This window comes from Acomys minous, assembly GCF_964271855.1.
Source record: "Acomys minous genome assembly, chromosome: 16".
NCBI classification, from domain to species: Eukaryota; Metazoa; Chordata; class Mammalia; order Rodentia; family Muridae; genus Acomys; species Acomys minous.
This window is the reverse complement of record NC_140498.1, coordinates 19,182,603-19,199,894: the sequence shown is the minus strand read 5'-3', so window position 1 is coordinate 19,199,894 and position 17,292 is coordinate 19,182,603. Positions and strand designations below refer to the sequence as shown.

At 49.7% G+C, this 17,292-nt stretch overlaps 1 protein-coding gene across 1 annotated transcript in view; it reads left to right on the top strand.

The window, feature by feature from the left end:
• Window positions 1–17,292, top strand: part of VDAC1 (voltage dependent anion channel 1) — a 29,461-nt gene that overhangs the window by 10,692 nt on the left and 1,477 nt on the right. The window contains exons 2-8 of the mRNA XM_084762867.1: window positions 2,763–2,832; window positions 3,368–3,417; window positions 5,355–5,507; window positions 6,700–6,752; window positions 13,103–13,330; window positions 14,783–14,933; window positions 16,837–16,894. Of these exons, the coding sequence (XP_084618993.1) occupies window positions 2,766–2,832; window positions 3,368–3,417; window positions 5,355–5,507; window positions 6,700–6,752; window positions 13,103–13,330; window positions 14,783–14,933; window positions 16,837–16,894 (760 nt within the window). The 5' untranslated portion in view covers window positions 2,763–2,765. The remainder of the gene's footprint in view (window positions 1–2,762; window positions 2,833–3,367; window positions 3,418–5,354; window positions 5,508–6,699; window positions 6,753–13,102; window positions 13,331–14,782; window positions 14,934–16,836; window positions 16,895–17,292) is intronic.

Genomic DNA, 17,292 nt, shown 5'->3' with positions numbered 1-17,292 from the left:
AGTTTGGAAGGAAGGGGCCGGCGGGGAGAGGAGAGCCTCCAGTTCTGGAAGAGGGGACAAGAACAGTGTCCCCTGCAGTTTGTCCGTGGTTCCGGCCTGTTGATGTGTAGGATGTAAGAGCAGCGACAAGACAGTAGGACAGAGTGGGCAGGAAAGTCTCCGAGAATGTGAAATGTGGTCCAGACTGCAGATTCAGTTGACGCTGAAGTCCGTGCTTGTTTCTTCTATAGTATATGCTGTGTTTGCTTGCAGCTTGTCTTTGATTATCATTTATTGATTAGATTGATTTTTGTTATGTGGCGGCCACAAGGTAACTTGTGGGAGCTGGTTCTCGCCTACGCAGGTTCCGGGGGATCTATCTCCGATTGTCAGGCGTGGGCGGCAGCAGGCACCTCTGTGGGCTCTTTGGGGGTGTCTTTGATTGAGACTTTTGTCAATTGATAGTGGTAAACTTTCCTGGAGTCACCTGAAGTCTTTCCCAGTGGGCTCCCACTTGCCAGGAATATACCACAGCACAGGCATGTTTGTGAATGGTACATGTGTCATGTCAGGTGGTGTGTACGCAGTTTCAGTTTGATAATTTAGGTCTACAGTTCTTTTTATTGTTGTTGTTCTGAACCCCCCCCTGCTCCCCCCCAAGGTTTATTTGTTTAACATCCCTGGCTGTCCTGGAACTTGATTTGTAGACCAGGCTGACCTCGAACTCAGAGATCCACCTGCCTCTGCCTCCTGAGAGTTGGGATTAAGGGCATGGGCCACCCCTCTCCACACCCCGAGCAGGTATACAGTTGAGGCTGTAGTTCAGTGGGGCAGAACGCCTGCCAGTGTACTCAAAGCCCTAAAGTTGACCCCACAGTGTACAAACTGGGTGTGGTGATGATGACGCCTGTAATCACAGCAGTTGGGGAGTGGAGAAATAGAAGTTCGAGGTCATCTTTGGCTACATAGAAAGTTCCCAGGCCAGCCTGGACTGCATGAGATCCTATCTTGGGAAGAGAAGGAAAAAAAAAATGGGACCACTCTTCTGGTTAGCGAAGTTAATGATCCTGAGACTTTCTCATTCATGGCTCCTTCTCTTCTAGGACAGCTACAGTGTGTGCTGTTCCACGGTTGGATTTTAATTTTTCTATACAGCTTGTCAACATAAAACCTTCCAGGAATATAATGTCGCCCTTAGAGCAGAGACAATCAGAGTTAATCTCCTCCCCTGACCACTGTGATACTTAATACGTATATGTTGAATTAATTATGCATAGCAACCAACTTCCTCTTCTGGCATCCTAGGGTACCTGCACCCACGAGTGCATACTCATCAACACATAAAGTTTTTAACCTGATGGTACTTTTGATGGAACCCAGAGCCTTGGGCATGCTAAGCAGGTGTGCTACCCCTGCGCTTCAGTTTTGTTAGTTGCCTTTTAACATAAAGGCCCACTGGGGCTGCAAGTGGCTCAACAGGTGCTTGCTGCTCCTACAGATGTCCCAGTATCCACGTGGAGCCTCACAGCTATCTGTAACTCCAACTCTAAGGGCTCTGGCTTCCCTCTTTTGGTCTCCTCAGGCAACAGGCATGAATGTGGTATACATATAAACATGCCGAAACACATAAAATAAAATTAAGGGGCTGGATGGCTCAGCGGTCGCAAGTTCTGCTGTTCTTCCGTAGGGCCTGAGTTCCAGGGGATCCAACACGCTCGCACAGACAAACATGCAAGCAAAACCACCAACGCACATAACATAAAAAACATAAGTCACTGAAAAATTAACGAAGCCAGGCGGTGGTGGTGCAGGCCTTTAATCTTGGCACTCAGGAAGCAGAGGCCGGCGGATCTCTTGAGTTTGATGCCAGCCTGGTCTATAGAGTGAGTTCCAGGACAGTCAGTCAGGGCTACGCAGAGAAACCCGGTCTCGAAAAAACAAAGCAAAACAAGAAAACAACAGCAAAAAAGAAGTAACAATATTTAAAATTTAGTTGGTGTGTGTGTGTGTGTGTGTGTGTAGAGATCAGAGGACTACTGGCTGGGGGAGCTCTAACATATGACCCCAGGGATTGAACTCAGGTAGCCAGGCTTGGTAGCAAGTGGCCACTGAGCCATCTTGCTGGTCCTGGAGTTGCTTCTGTAGCATGTGGCTGGATTTCTTTTCGTGTGTGTGTGTGTGTGTGTGTGTGTGTGTGTGTGTGTGTGTAGATACTTAGCTAGCTTGTCACACTGTAATAGTAGTTCCCCAGGATGTAAAAGTTTTGTGAAAAGCTGGCCTCCTGGTGGCAAAGATACTCCATTGATACTTGTTGAGAAAATGAAACCAGAGCCATGTGAAAACCACATTGATTTGCCGTGGGAGATGCTGCCTTCTCCTCGCACAGTTACAGCCAAGCGGCCGGCATTTTGTAAGGGGATATGTCTTATTGGCAAGAGTTCTGCAGTTCAGTAAAGTGGCTGGCTCCTGGGAATGTATGTGTCTTTGACAGTTCATTCATTCATCAAATATTGACTGACTCTCCTAGTGTTCTGGGTCTATGTTTAGGCATGGAGCCGCTAAAGCCAGGCCGATAACTAAGCGCCTCTAGCTCCGGCCTCAAAGGAAGGTAGAGACTGCTCATGCCACACCCACACCTGACAGGGAAAGATGCCTGGGACTTTTAGAGCTCAGTGATTTTTATTGGTCCTTTAATTATACCACATAACTTTTTATTGGTGGTAAGCTAATTTCCATAATTACCAATGCATTCATTCGTTCTGGTGCTTCTTTTGTTGTGGCAGAAAATGGCTGTGCCTCCCACATATGCTGATCTCGGCAAGTCCGCCAGGGATGTCTTCACCAAGGGCTACGGTGAGTGTTGAAGGAGTCAGGAGTAATAGAAGGCCTTTCACCTACTACCGGGCTTGGCATGTTTGGGGCACTTGAGGTGGTTAGTTCCCAGCTGACAATTTACATGTCCAATCAAAAGGATGAGCTTCCTGCAGCTGTGCGCCACCCAGTGGTGAGACTCGGGCATTGCAAGACAAGTGGCAGAGCTAGTCTCTTGCAAGCTCCAGCATCTGCCCCTGTGTAGCACTGGCCTAAAATTAGCCTGATGGGCCCAACTAGGCCCGATGACTGTGCCTCTGCCAGCTGTGGAGAACCTTCCACTTAGGCCTGCATTTTCTGTGTCTGCCACTGTCGCACGGGCTTTCTTTAAGCATTTCCAGGTAGCCAAGAGGAAGGCAGGGGGGGTCCTAGCTTCAAGATTTTACTTTTATTTTTCTCACGCCAGCGATCAAACCTAGAACCTTGATCTTGCTAGCAATCGATCTACCACTGAGACACGGTCCCAACTCCTGGCTTTGTTAGTTAACCTGTTTATGGCTGTTTTTCCTCTCTTTAGGCTTTGGCTTAATAAAACTTGATTTGAAAACGAAGTCCGAGAATGGATTGGTAAGTTGTTCCACTTGCTCAGGACAGTAATTAGATTTGTTCCTGACCAGTAGGGGTTGCTGTGGCCTGGCTGGCAGAGCCAGAAGCAGTTGCCTACTTGAATTGTGGCTGCTTTTGGGCTGTCCCGTCATCATCATGTCTTGTGTGATAGGTGGTCTGGGGCGAGGGTGGATTTTAATGCTTTTTATAAGTTATTTTGTACCGTTCACAACTGGGCCTAATGCACTGTAGGCAAGTGCTCTACCACTGACCTAACCCTCAAACCTGATCCAGCCTTCTTCATGCTTCTTATTTTAAAAGTGGCCTGCCTGTCTGTCTTTCTTTCTTTCTTTTCTTTCTTTCTTTCTTTCTTTCTTTCTTTTTTTCTTTCGACATGCTCTGTAGTCTATCAGGCTGGCTTTAAATCACAGCAGCTGTCCTGCCTTGGCTCTCCCATGTGTTTGGGTTCTAAGGTGTGAACTATTACACCCAGCCTGTTTTTATTTTGTTTTGTTTTTCAAGACAGGGTTTCTCTGTGTAGCCTTGGCTATCCTGGATTTGCTTTGTAGACCAGGCTGGCCTCGAACTCACAGTGATCCCCCTGCCTCTGTCTCTGGAGTGCTGGGATTAAAGGTGTGTGCTACCACACCCAGCTTTTTTTGTTTTTGTTTTTTCAAGACAGAGTTTCTCTGTGTAACAGCTCTGGCTGTCCCTGGAATTTGCTCTGTAGACCAGGCTGGCCTCGAACTCACAGAGATCTGTCTCTGCCTCCTGAGTGTTGGGATTAAAGGCATGCGCCACCACTACCCGGCTACACCCAGCGTTGACCTGTGTTGTTTTCTTTCTTTTTTGAAAGACTTATTTGTGTGTGTGTGTGTGTGTGTGTGTGTGTGTGTGTGTGTGTGTGTGGTGTGTGTGTGTGTGTGTGCATGCGCATACATTTCTGCCTATAGGAGTTTGTGTGTGCCACGTGCATGCAGGAACTTGGGGAGGCCAAAGGAGGGGATCAGATCCCCTGGAACTGGAGTTCCTATTACAGGGCCTTGTGGTGCTGGGACTCAAACCCAGGTGCTCTACAAGAGCAGTAAGTGCGCTTAACCTCTGAGCCGTCTCTTTAGCCCTACTGACCTAGGTTTTTACTGTTTATTTTTAGTTTTTTGAGACAGGATCTCTCTGCATAGCCGTGGCTGCCCTAGAACTCATGTAGACCAGGCTGGCCTAAAACTTACAGATCTACCTGCCTCTGCCTCCTGAGTGCTGGGATTAAAGGTGTGTGCCACCTAAGGTTGTTTTCATTTGTTTGTTTGTTTGTTTGTTTTGCTGTTTCTCTGTGTATCCCTGGCTGTCCTGGAACTCACTTTGTAGACCAGTTGACCTCACCTGCCTGCATTTTTAGTGTTTCATTATTATTTAGAAAATACTCCTGTTCTTCTTAGACGATATCTTGAACAGTTGTTGGAGGGAAAGATGTGGGGTTTAGTTTTCTGCTCTGTCAGCAATGGTGCCTTCTTTCTGAGGCTGGAGGCAGCCTGGAAGCTGTGTGGTTTCCTGTCCAGACTTCAGGGCCCTTGGGGAGGAAAGGAAGCTCTCTTTCAACAGAAAAACTTTCCAGAAGGTTCCTTTAGGTAGCAGGCTCTTTCAATCCTTCATATATTCAGTATCCAATTGAACTGGACACTCTGTTGCTTAAGGGCCTAGCAAGGTACCAAGGGCAGAGGTACCCGGGGCTGTAGGTCAAGATGCTTTCAGCTGGACGTGGTGGCGCATGCCTTTAATCCCAGCACTCGGGAGGCAGAGGCAGGCTGATCACTGTGAGTTCGAGGCCAGCCTGGTCTACCAAGTGAGACCAGGACAACCAGGGCTATACACACAAGAGAAACCCTGTCTCAAAAACAACAACAACAACAACAACCACCACCAAAACAAAACAAAGACTCTCTCTCTCTCTCTCTTTTAAGGAATTTACCAGCTCGGGCTCTGCCAACACAGAGACCACCAAAGTGAATGGCAGCCTGGAAACCAAGTACAGGTGGACTGAGTACGGACTAACGTTTACGGAGAAGTGGAACACAGACAACACCCTGGGCACCGAGATCACCGTGGAAGACCAGGTAAGGCCTGCCTGCCAGAACTCCTGGCTTTGCTGAATCCCATTGCAGCATCCCCGGCCCTGCCCTTGGCTAGGCTGTGCCGGCCCTGCCCTTGGCTAGGCTGTGCTGGCCCTGCCTTTGGCTAGGCTGTGCCGGCCCTGCCCTTGGCTAAGCTGTGCTGGCCCTGTCCTTGGCTAGGCTGTGCCGGCCCTGCCCTTGGCTAAGCTGTGCTGGCCCTGTCCTTGGCTAGGCTGTGCTGGCCCTGCCTTTGGCTAAGCTGTGCTGGCCCTGTCCTTGGCTAGGCTGTGCTGGCCCTGCCCTTGGCTAAGCTGTGCTGGCCCTGTCCTTGGCTAGGCTGTGCCGGCCCTGCCCTTGGCTAAGCTGTGCCGGCCCTGCCCTTGGCTAAGCTGTGCTGGCCCTGCCCTTGGCTAGGCTGTGCCGGCCCTGCCTTTGGCTAGGCTGTGCTGGCCCTGCCCTTGGCTAGGCTGTGCTGGCCCTGCCTTTGGCTAAGCTGTGCTGGCCCTGCCCTTGGCTAGGCTGTGCTGGCCCTGCCCTTGGCTAGGCTGTGCCGGCCCTGCCCTTGGCTAAGCTGTGCCGGCCCTGCCCTTGGCTAGGCTGTGCTGGCCCTGCCCTTGGCTAAGCTGTGCCGGCCCTGCCCTTGGCTAGGCTGTGCTGGCCCTGCCCTTGGCTAGGCTGTGCTGGCCCTGCCCTTGGCTAGGCTGTGCTGGCCCTGCCCTTGGCTAAGCTGTGCTGGCCCTGCCCTTGGCTAAGCTGTGCTGGCCCTGCCCTTGGCTAAGCTGTGCTGGCCCTGCCTTTGGCTAGGCTGTGCTGGCCCTGCCCTTGTCTAGGCTGTGCCGGCCCTGCCCTTGGCTAGGCTGTGCCGGCCCTGCCCTTGGCTAAGCTGTGCTGGCCCTGCCCTTGGCTAAGCTGTGCCGGCCCTGCCCTTGGCTAGGCTGTGCTGGCCCTGCCCTTGGCTAGGCTGTGCTGGCCCTGCCCTTGGCTAGGCTGTGCTGGCCCTGCCCTTGGCTAGGCTGTGCTGGCCCTGCCCTTGGCTAGGCTGTGCCGGCCCTGCCCTTGGCTAGGCTGTGCTGGCCCTGCCCTTGGCTAAGCTGTGCTGGCCCTGCCCTTGGCTAGGCTGTGCTGGCCCTGCCCTTGGCTAAGCTGTGCTGGCCCTGCCTTTGGCTAAGCTGTGCCACCTCTTTCTTATGTGCAGCTTGCGCGTGGACTGAAGGTGACCTTTGACTCGTCCTTCTCGCCTAATACTGGGTAAGGTTCTCATTCTCGTCCCGCGAGGACATTCTGGGATGTTGTGGGCCTTGGAAGTCCTTCACAACAAAGGACTTTTGGTGTTTGGACCAAAGGCATGTCAAAGGGTAGCCTCTAAGCTGGGAGGCCGGAGGGCGGAGCAGACTGTGGGGTCAGGGCCAGCCAGTAGGGAGATTCTATGTGAAAGAAGAAAAACCGGCCAAGCAGCAGAAGCAATAAGGCTGCCTTGGCCCAACCTTTGAGTCCTGTGGGGGTGTTTTGGCCAGGGCACACAGATCCATGTGGTCGTGGGCTGTGGCTGGAGCTTAATTTAGGAAATACATTTCTCCAACAAATCGTTTTGTGTGTTCCTGTGCTCATTTGGGGCATTGAGGGTGACTGGGCTAGGACGCTATTTGCCCCAAGGAACTTCCCTCTTTTCCTTTTGCACACAGGGTTCTCCTATAGTCCAGGCTGGCCTTGAACTCGTTAAGTAGGCAAGGATGACCTTGAACTTCTGACTAAGTACCAGGATCATGGGCAAGTGTTACTGTACCCAGTTTATGGGGTGCTAAGGATCAAAGCCTTGGCTTCTGCATCCCGTTGGTGATGCACTGTACATTGAGCTGTGTCCAGGCTAAGGATTGTCCTTGGTAGTGGGGGGCTCAGACCAATGTTCAGCTGCTAAGGTCCCATAGTGCCCCTGTGTGTCTAACTGTAGGCTGCAGGCTTTCTGCCCTAGTGGATCCGTTTTATGCAAGGTCGCCAGTAACAAAAGTGGCCAAGGCTAAAAGGGCAGAGGTGGCATTAGAAAGCAGGGGCTAACTGGTCACTGCTGTCGACCTATTTTATAGGTGTGGAGGGCCCTTCTCACAGTTTTCAGGGACACTGAGATCTTGGGGAGCTTAACCACAACGTGACTTTTGGGGCTGCCAGAAACAGTTCAGGCAGAGAGAGAGCAAGATGGTCAGCCTCAGCTTCTCAGTGCTATACCGGACTAGAAGGAAGTCTTTCCTCCTGAATCAGGGGAAGGGCGTTTTTAGCTCACTGATGATCGAGTCCAAGATTTTGCCAAATTTCGAGTCTTCATCTTTTGGTTTGGCAATACACGGTCTAAGGCTTGCCGTCGCCACCAGCTCTTACCTCACAGCTCAGAGGCACCTGTTTCTCTCCTTTGTGAGTCTGTGTGTATTTTTTTTTTCCCCTTTCCGTTTTTTGATTGCCTGCCTATGCCTCTCCAGTGCTGGGTTTAAAGATGTGAGCTGTCGTGTAGGTGCTGAGAAACTGAGCCTGGGTCCTCTGTCAGAGCAGCCAGGGCTCTCAGCGGCCAAGTAATCTCTCCATCCCTCCCCAGTTTAACCTTTTATTTTGAAATAGTTTTACAGTTTCTGTATAGGAAATTGTGATAAAGGTAATATGTAGAGTTCCCTTCCATTTCTCCCCTAGCTCCCCCTGATGTTGCAATCTTATAGCTACCATCACATTTTAACACAATACGTAATATTTAATATACAGCCATTCACTACATAATAATATTTCAGGGGAGTGCATATGGGACTGCGGTCCCTTGATACTATATCAGACCTGAAAAATTCCTGTTGCCTAGTGCCATTGAGCACAGAGCATTTCTTGAGTACGTGATAATTGACATAAACACCACCCACTCTGTTACCTCTCCACAAGAGTCTAGCATGTGCAGTTATGCCCATGTTACAGTGTTTGCCAATGAAGGGGCTGAGTGTGTAACACTATACTTCCTTGTTTTTGTTTTTTGAGACACGGTTTCTCTGTGTACCCTTGGCTGTCCTGGCCTCGCCTTGTAGACCAGGCTGGCCTCGAACCCACAGAGATCCACCTCCCTCTGCCTCCCTGAGTGCTGAGGTTAAAGGCGTGCGCCACCGCACCCGGCTCTTACTCTGCTTATCATTAAAGTGTGTTCATTCTTATGAACTATTTACTGTGAAGCCATGTGCCGTGTTACACTGCCCGCCTTGAGCATCTCATATGTGCTTTGTCCCCTGGGTACATCAGGAGGCCATGGCTGAGTGACTTAATCATGACCATCTGGGGTTGTGTAAGTGCACCCCGCGATGTTTGCTTAATGACCAAATGACCTGACGATGCAGTTTTCAGAATGTGTCCCTGTCATTAAGCAATTGTGACTGTGACAAATATCAGTGCCAGCAAGTTAACATTGGCACCACGCTGTTAACTGCTGCCCTGCTGATATTTTCTTTTTGGCCCGGGACCTAGTTCTGGATCCTCCATTGCATCAAGCTATCAGGCCTCCTTGGTGGCCTCTTCCTGAGACAACACACTCCATCTTTCTCTGTCTCTCGTGACCTGGACATTTTTGAGGAATGGCTGAGAGTTTTTTTTTGCAGAATGTCCTTCTACTTGGCTTGGTCTGATATTTCCTCCTGATTACGTATAGGCTGTGTGTATATTTTTGGCAACCGAAGAAACGGCACCTCATTGTGCCCATTGATGCATGCTGTCATGTGTCTCGGCTGGTGACACCAACCTTGAGTATGTGGCTAAGGCAGCATCTGCTGGATTGGTCTCTCCACTGTCAAACTCTTACTCTCTGGCTTTGTACTCAGTAGATGTCGGGCAGGGAGATACCAAGACTGCAAATGTTCTCCCATCATGCTTTGCGTCACATGAAAGCATCCTTTGATTCTTTTCTTTTTTTGTTTTTTTCCGAGACAGGGTCTCTCTGTGTATCCTTGGCTGTCCTAGAATTCACTCTGTAGACCAGGCTAGCCTCGAACTCACACAGGCAAGCACTGGGAGATCAAAGGTGTGCGCCATAACCACCCGGCACATCCTTTGTGCTTTCTTGCCTGCATCATTATTTTGGTAGTTGTTTCCATCATTATTATTTTTTTTTCCTCTTCGTTTGTTTTTTTGAGACAGGTTTCTCTGTGTAGCTTTGGCTGTCTTGGACTCACTTTGTAGACCAGGCTGGCCTCGAACTCAGAGATCCGCCTGCTTCTGCCTCCCGAGTGCTGGGATTAAAGGTGTGCGCCACCACTGCCTGCCTGTTTCCATCCTTCCTTCCTTCCTTCTTTCCTTCCTTCTTTCCTTCCTTCCTTCCTTCCTTCCTCTCTTCCTTCCTTCCTCCCTCCCTCCCTTCCTCCCTTCCTTTCTTCCATCCTTCCTTCCTTTTTGTTTCTGGAGACACGATTTCTCTGTGTACCCCTGTCTGTCCTGAACTATCTTTGCAGACCAGGCGGCCTCGATCTCACAGAGATCTACCTTCCTCTACCTCCCTAGTGCTGGGATTAAAGGTGTGTGCCGCCACCGCCGCCGCCACCAACCACCAACCAGCCATCACTCCTTTCTTACTCATGGGGTTTGACTATAGGGAAGGGCTGTCCTGCTCCTTCACTTACTTAATCTGTTTTAGTTTTTATTTTGATGTATTATCTTTATGTGTATGAGTATTTTGCCTGTATGTATGTATGTATGTATGTATGTATGTATGTATGTATGTACATACGTATGTACGTACGCACGCATGCCTGGTGGTCAGAAGAAGGCATTAGATCCCCTGGAACTGGTGTTACAGGTGGTTGTGAGCCACCATGTGGGTCCTGGGAATAGAACCCAAGTCCTCTGCAAGAGCAGCCCTTGCTCTTAACTGCTGAACCATCTTCCCAGCCCTTTATTATTTAAAATAAAAATACATGCACACATATGTGTATATGTGTATACACACACACTCATACATACATACACACACAGACAATTTCTTTGTTTGCACAGGTAGGTGTGTATGCCACAGTGTGCATGTGGACACGAGAGAACAACTTGCTGTGTTTGCTCTTCTCCTTTTCCCATGCCACTCGTAGGGATTTGGCTCAGGTCCTCAGGCTTGGCTGCCAGCACCGCTACCTGTTGAGCCATCTTGCCAGCCTCTAATGAATTTTTATGTTTAGTGTAGATGCACGGACATGTGTTCTGTGAGTTTATTATACTCATTTGCATGATTTACATTGTGGCTCACGTTGTCGCGGTTGTGACAGTTCGGAGCTCCTTCAGGTTGACATGCGTGGGCTTTCGGGGAGCTCTCCTTCCTTTCTTCCAGCTCAACTGCTTCTTGTTTTGGAAGCTTTATGAAGTTCATCCTAGGCTCTTTCTTCCCTAGTCCTGTCAGCCATTTCTCCCAGGAGCCCTGGCTCCTCATATTGGGAATGGTGTTTAAAGGGCGTAGCTGTAGGGGCTAGGCGCGCTGGGTAGCTGAGCTTTGATGCCTCATTGGAAATCAGCACTGGTTCCTGAAGCTCTGGTGATGCCTGGAAAGCGCTGGCCCCACTGAGCCCAGTGTAGGCGACAGCTGGATGGGACTGCAGACCCCACTTAGGGGTTAGCACCCACACAAGCGTTGCCTTCCACAGATAAAGCCTGCTTGCTAACCGTCAATGTGCGTCACGCCCCTCTTGAGTGCTTGTCAAATTAGCACCACTGCTTAAGTAGCTTAAAAAAAAATCTCAGTGACATTTGAGAAAGCAAAACCTCTCTCTACAGCTGTGCTAAGAGCAGAAACCCAGGGGAATCTGAGTCCCTGTTTGTGCCCTGTCCTTTTTCTTGGGATTCTTGGCCCCCTGGCTAGAACCCCATGAGACAGTGAGTGGAGGCACTGTGTGGTACCCACCATTGGTCAGGGGCTCTGCCACAGGCACCACTTTGTGGTTGATGGAAGCTTTTGGTTGGTTTTGTCTTTTGAGAGAGGTTCCAGTCTGGCCTGGTATGTTTCTATGTATCTAGGGCAGGCCTCCGTGTCCAGGTGTGTGCTGCTCATGTGTTATTGAGATGGGGATCTGAGTACGTAGCCCAGGCTGGCCTTCAAGTTGTGATCCCCCTGTGTCGGCTTCTGGAATTCCCATCTTCCATCACATGGGTCCTGGGGACTGAACTCAGGTCATTAGGCTTGCAAGCTAGTGCCAGTACCTTAAGCCCTAACTGGCCCTAAAAAATATTTTTATTTAGTTTTAATTTATGTGTGTTGTTGTGAGGGTGTCAGATTTTGGAGTTACAGACAGTTGTGAGCTGCCATGTGGGTGCTGGGAATTGAACCAGGGTCCTTTGGAAGAGCAGGCAGTGCTCTTAACTGCTGAATCATCTCTCCAGCCCCCTGGCCCAAAACATTTTTAAAAATATTTTTTAGTCTATTGCCAATACTGGTCTTTGCGGTGATTTGACGTCCCTGGGCAGGAAACTTCTTCTTTTAGATCTGTTTGCCCCGTTCTTGGTAAGCTATTACAGAGCTGCTTCGGGCTTACTTTGCGTGTTTGCTGCCCTGGACTGTTAACTGGCCATTTTCCAAGAAACATCAGTGGCTCTGTTGGGAATGGGTTCAGAGCCACGGTCTGCAGTGCTGCAGAGGAACCTTTAATGTCACCGTGAATAAGTCCAGGAGTGGGCAAGAATATGTTACCCTTGGAGCTCTGAGAAGACCTGGTTTCTATGGTCTAGGCAGAGAAAGCAGTTGGCCAGGAAGCCATCTCTTTTGTATCTGATGTCATTCCAATTTTACTTCATAGACTTGATCTTTAAACCTTTTTATTTATTTATTTTTTTAAATTTTGATTTGTGTGGATATGGCCTACATGCCACAGTGTGCTTGTAGGGGTCAGAGTACGGGGGGGGGGTCCTCAGCTTATGGTGGTATAAGCTCTGCTAGTGTATTCACTAGCAGGGAAAATACTTACTATTTATTTTATGTGTATGCCTGTGTGCTTGAGTGTATGCATATGTGCCACATTGGGGCAGGGGAAGGCACCTGCAGAGGCCAGGAAAGATGTCAGATTCCCAGGAACTGGAGTTACAAGGCAGTTGGGAGCTGCCAGTGTGGGTTCTAGAAACTGAAGCCCAGCGCTCGGTGTAAGCGATCTTAGCTTCCGAACCTCTCCAGGTCTAGGGTTCTTGCTCTTTTCACTGCCTATGGGCTGAGCCACAAAGATGACCACATCCCTCCAGTTGCTGGGTGGGTAGCTCAGAAATCCATGCCTCTTTTCTGTAGGCTTGGAAAACAGCAAGGCTGCCCAACAGATGCCTGTGTAGGGTGTTGGATTAGGCATAGGGAGAGGACGGAAGAGGAACATGCTTGGCTCTCAGGTTCTGGCCTCTTCCCACGGTGTGCACAACATTGCTGCAGCCTTTTGCTAACTGGATTTGCACTCAGGAGAAGTTGTATCCTGCCTGTGTCTCAGCAGCTGTTAGAGACAACTGACCACTAGTCTCACTCCTATTCCCTACCTCCTATGCAAACTGGGATCAGGCAAAGCGTTTACTGTTCTTAGCGTGACTGTATCAAGGTGAGTTAGCTCGGCTGTAATACAGTTTCTTTCTCCTTTTTCTCTCAGGAAAAAGAATGCTAAAATCAAGACAGGGTACAAGAGGGAGCATATCAACCTAGGCTGTGACGTGGACTTTGACATCGCTGGGCCCTCGATCCGGGGTGCTCTGGTGCTTGGCTATGAGGGCTGGCTGGCTGGCTACCAGATGAATTTTGAGACTTCCAAGTCCCGAGTGACCCAGAGCAACTTCGCAGTTGGCTACAAGACGGACGAGTTCCAGCTTCATACTAATGTGTAAGCGTGTCGGGGGGGTGGGGTGGGGTGGGGTGGGGGGGGTGGGGGTGGTCTTAGCTACTCTCCTAGTGCTGTGACAAAGTACAATGGCCAAGCAACTTATAGAAGGAAGTGTTTAGTTGGGCTTACAGTTTCAGAGGGCTAGAGTCCATGACACCAGAGCAAACGGATGGCGGCAGCAACAGCTAAGAGCTCACTCACATCTTGGTCCACAACCATGAGGCAGAGAGAAAGTGTGCAGTGGCGATGGTGGGGGTTTTTTGAAACCTCAGAGTCTGCCCCCGGGGACACACCTTCTCCAACAAGGCCACACCTCCTTCCCAAACAGTTTGACCAACTGAGGACTGAGTAGTATTTAAGTGTGTGTGTATGTGTTGGGGGGGGGGTACGGGGTGCAATCTCATTCACAACACCATGGGGTGTTCCTGTACAAGGCTGGAGTGGTTGCTTTTTTTTTTTTCTTCTTCTCCCCAGTTCAATTCTCTGTCATTTGGGTCAATGAGCCACAGACCTGATAGCATTTTGTTTCCCACCACATGGTGGGTAATCAGGAGTGCACAGCATTCTCTGCATTAAAGCGGTTGACAGCTAACTGACTGCTGAATGGAGGGGTGATGGGCAGAGGGGTTGCACGTTGGGATGGAACGAGTCTGCGTGGATGTGGAGGTTGACGGATACTGATGATCTGCGAGAAACACAAATTTCAATCATAAAAATAATCTTTTAAAAAATTTATTTATTATGTATACAGTGTTTTTGCTGTATGTACACCTGCATGCCAGAAGAGGGCACCAGACCTCATCATAGATGGTTGTGAGCCACACTGTGGTTGCGGGGAATTGAACTTAGGACCTCTGGAAGAGCAGGTGGAGCCCTTAACTACTGAGCCATCTCTCCAGCCCCTTCATTTTTAAAAAAACAAATCATTTATTTTTATTTCATGTGCATTGGTGTTTTGCCTGCATGCATATGTGAGGGTGTCCGATCTTGGAGTTATAGACCATTGTGCGCTGCCATGTGAGTGCTGGGAATTGATCCTAGGTCCTTTGGAAGAGCAGTCAGTGCTCGTAACCGCTGAGCCATCTCTCCAGCCCCCTGCCTTCAGTTTTAAAGAGCATTTGGAAGCAAGCTTGAGGTTCTGTGCTGCTTTGGGTAGTAGTCTGGGATGACTTTGAGAGTTCCCAGTGATGAGTGGGATGTTTTAACTTCTGAAACTTCGAGACTCTGGTGTCTGTCCCCCTCTCATTGGGCTTCCAGTATTTCAGTACTTGTTTTGTGAACTTTGGCCTCGATACCCTGGCTTGGTTCAGCCTGTTTCTGGCATCCCTGCTCTCTTGTTGGAGCTGCTGACTCTGCCTGGGCTTTAGCCCACCTCCCTGGACCGCTGGACATTGGTTGTTGTGCGCCCACCTCCCTGGACAGCTGGACATTGGTTGTTGTGCTTTCTTGCAGGAACGACGGGACAGAGTTTGGTGGCTCCATTTACCAGAAGGTGAACAAGAAGTTGGAGACTGCTGTCAATCTCGCCTGGACAGCAGGAAACAGTAACACTCGGTTTGGAATAGCAGCCAAGTATCAGGTCGACCCTGACGCCTGCTTTTCGGTGGGTGCCTGAGAATCACCCACCTCACATGGTTGAGAGGGTTTTCTGTTCTTCTCTTAGATGCTCTCTCACTGGGCAAAGATGATGCTTGTGCTGAATTCTACTTGAGATAAAAACTTAAATGAATCTCTCTCTCTCTCTCTCTCTCTCTCTCTCTGTCTCTCTCTTGGTTTTTTTGACACAGGATTTCTCTGTGTAGTCTTAGCTGTCCTGGACTTGCTTTGTAGACCAGGCTGGCCTCGAACTCACAGGGATCTGCCTGTCTCTGCCTCCCGAGTGCTGGGATTAAAGGCATTTGCCACCACTCCCAGCTCTCTGTCTCTCTTTTAGATAGTCTCACAATGTGGCCCTGGCTAGCCTTGAATTCACTCTAAAGACCTTACAAAGATCCACCTGTCTCTGCCTCACCAGTGTTGGGAGTAAAGGTGTGTGCCACTACAATTGGCCTTCATGGTTTGTGTGTGTCTTCCCCACCCCTGCATGGAGATAGGGGTTCCTCTTTGTTCCCTGGCTGTCCTGGAACTTGCTCTTTGGACCAGGCTGGCCTTGAACTCAGAGATCTGCCTGCCTGGGGTTAAAGGGGTATTCCACCACTGCCTGACACCTGCATGGTTTTCATATCATTGATACTTTCACACTGGAGGAGCTGAATGCTTCAGAGGTTGATTGGGTAACTTCCTTAAAGGCACATAGCACACAGCAAATATCTGCCGGGACCTGGGATTGGGCAGACTGCTATGCTATGGAGCCTCTCTAGCCCGTCCCTGTAAGGAGGGGTTCCCTTAAATGTTTTATTCCTGCCCCCATTTTCATTTCATTTTTAGAACCTACAGTACACATTTAGATATCACTGTATCACTGATCGAGCCAGGTGGTGGTGGTGCACACCTTTAATCCCAGCACTCGGGAAGCAGAAGCAGGCGGATCTCTGTGAGTTTGAGGCCAGCCGGTTTACAAAGTGAGTCCAGGATAGCGAAGGCTACACAGAGAAACCCTGTCTCGAAACCCCCCCCAACCCCCCCAACCCCCAAAAAAATCACTGATCAGGATGATGTATCCCAGTGGTACAGCCTTGCCCAGCATGTGAGCAAGGGCCTGGGCTTCAGCCATATTATTGGGGGAAAAAACCAACCAAGACAAGCCTGGGCACGTAGCTCAGTCGGTGGAGTGCTTGCTTAGTGCACAGAAAGCCTGTGCTTGATCCCCAGCACTGCAGAACCAGCAAGCAAAAGGACCAGAAGTTCGAGGCTGTTTTAGCCACCATGTAGCAGGAGTTTTAAAAAAAAGGCAACCTTGGGCTACATAGTGAGATCACGTCTCTACAAAGACAAAACCTGGGACTTGGTCAGTGGCCATCTAGTCTTGCTTACCCCCTGCCACTGCTCAGGGGCCCCGGACCGCACAGGTCTTGTGGTGAACCCAGTTGAGCTGGCTTCTGTTGTCACACCGGAGATGGCCGCCTTTTTGGGGGCGGAGTGAGGAAGTCTTGTGTTGCAGAACATTTTTTTTTTTTTTTTGCTGGTTGGTGTAACTCATAGCTGTTTTAAGTCTCCTGACCTGGGAACCGGACTCGGTTCTCTCAACACTAGGCATGCATGTAGATAAAACCAAAGGACAAGAAACGGCCTTGTTGGGATGTTGGGAGCACAGAGGAGCAGTTAGAACAGCTTGCCAAGAGCCCTTATTCTCCTTGCTCTGTCCTTGGGAGATCACAGAAGCAAGAAAGCATTTGACACATCTCATATTGAGTTTTATGGGGTGACCATGAGCAGGTGCAATGCGGTTCTGATTCCTGGGAGCTGAGTAAGATGCTGCTGCTTAGTTTGGCGGTAGACATGTGGGACCCTGTTTTCGTGGGCAAGGAACTCTGATCTCACTTGGGCTTATCTTTTTTTTCTTTCAGGCCAAAGTGAACAACTCTAGCCTGATTGGCTTAGGATACACTCAGACCCTGAAGCCAGGTATGTGCCGCCTGTGTGCCAAGCTAGTTCTGTCATGTCGTTGCTGACTTCTGCTATTGCTGAGGGACACCGCCGATGAGAATATATAAACTTTTGTAGTTAGAGGTTTATAAAGGAGTTGTGAGGACACTGTAAAAAAAGAAAACGAGGGCACGAGAAGTAGAAATCCAGAAGGAAACTGCCTGGGCTAACTCATGTTACATCTCTGGTTATTTCCTTCCATCCTTTTCCTGGTGCGTGATACTTGCTATTTCCAGGCTGTTGTCAAAATCAGCCTGTCATCATCCTCGCTATAGAAAGATAAGGGTATAGGAGCCGTGGGTGGGTGGCTCTGCATGGTTGTCCCAGCCTCTCACTGGTGTGTGAGGGCTCCAGAGGTTAATCCCTGGAACCCTCAG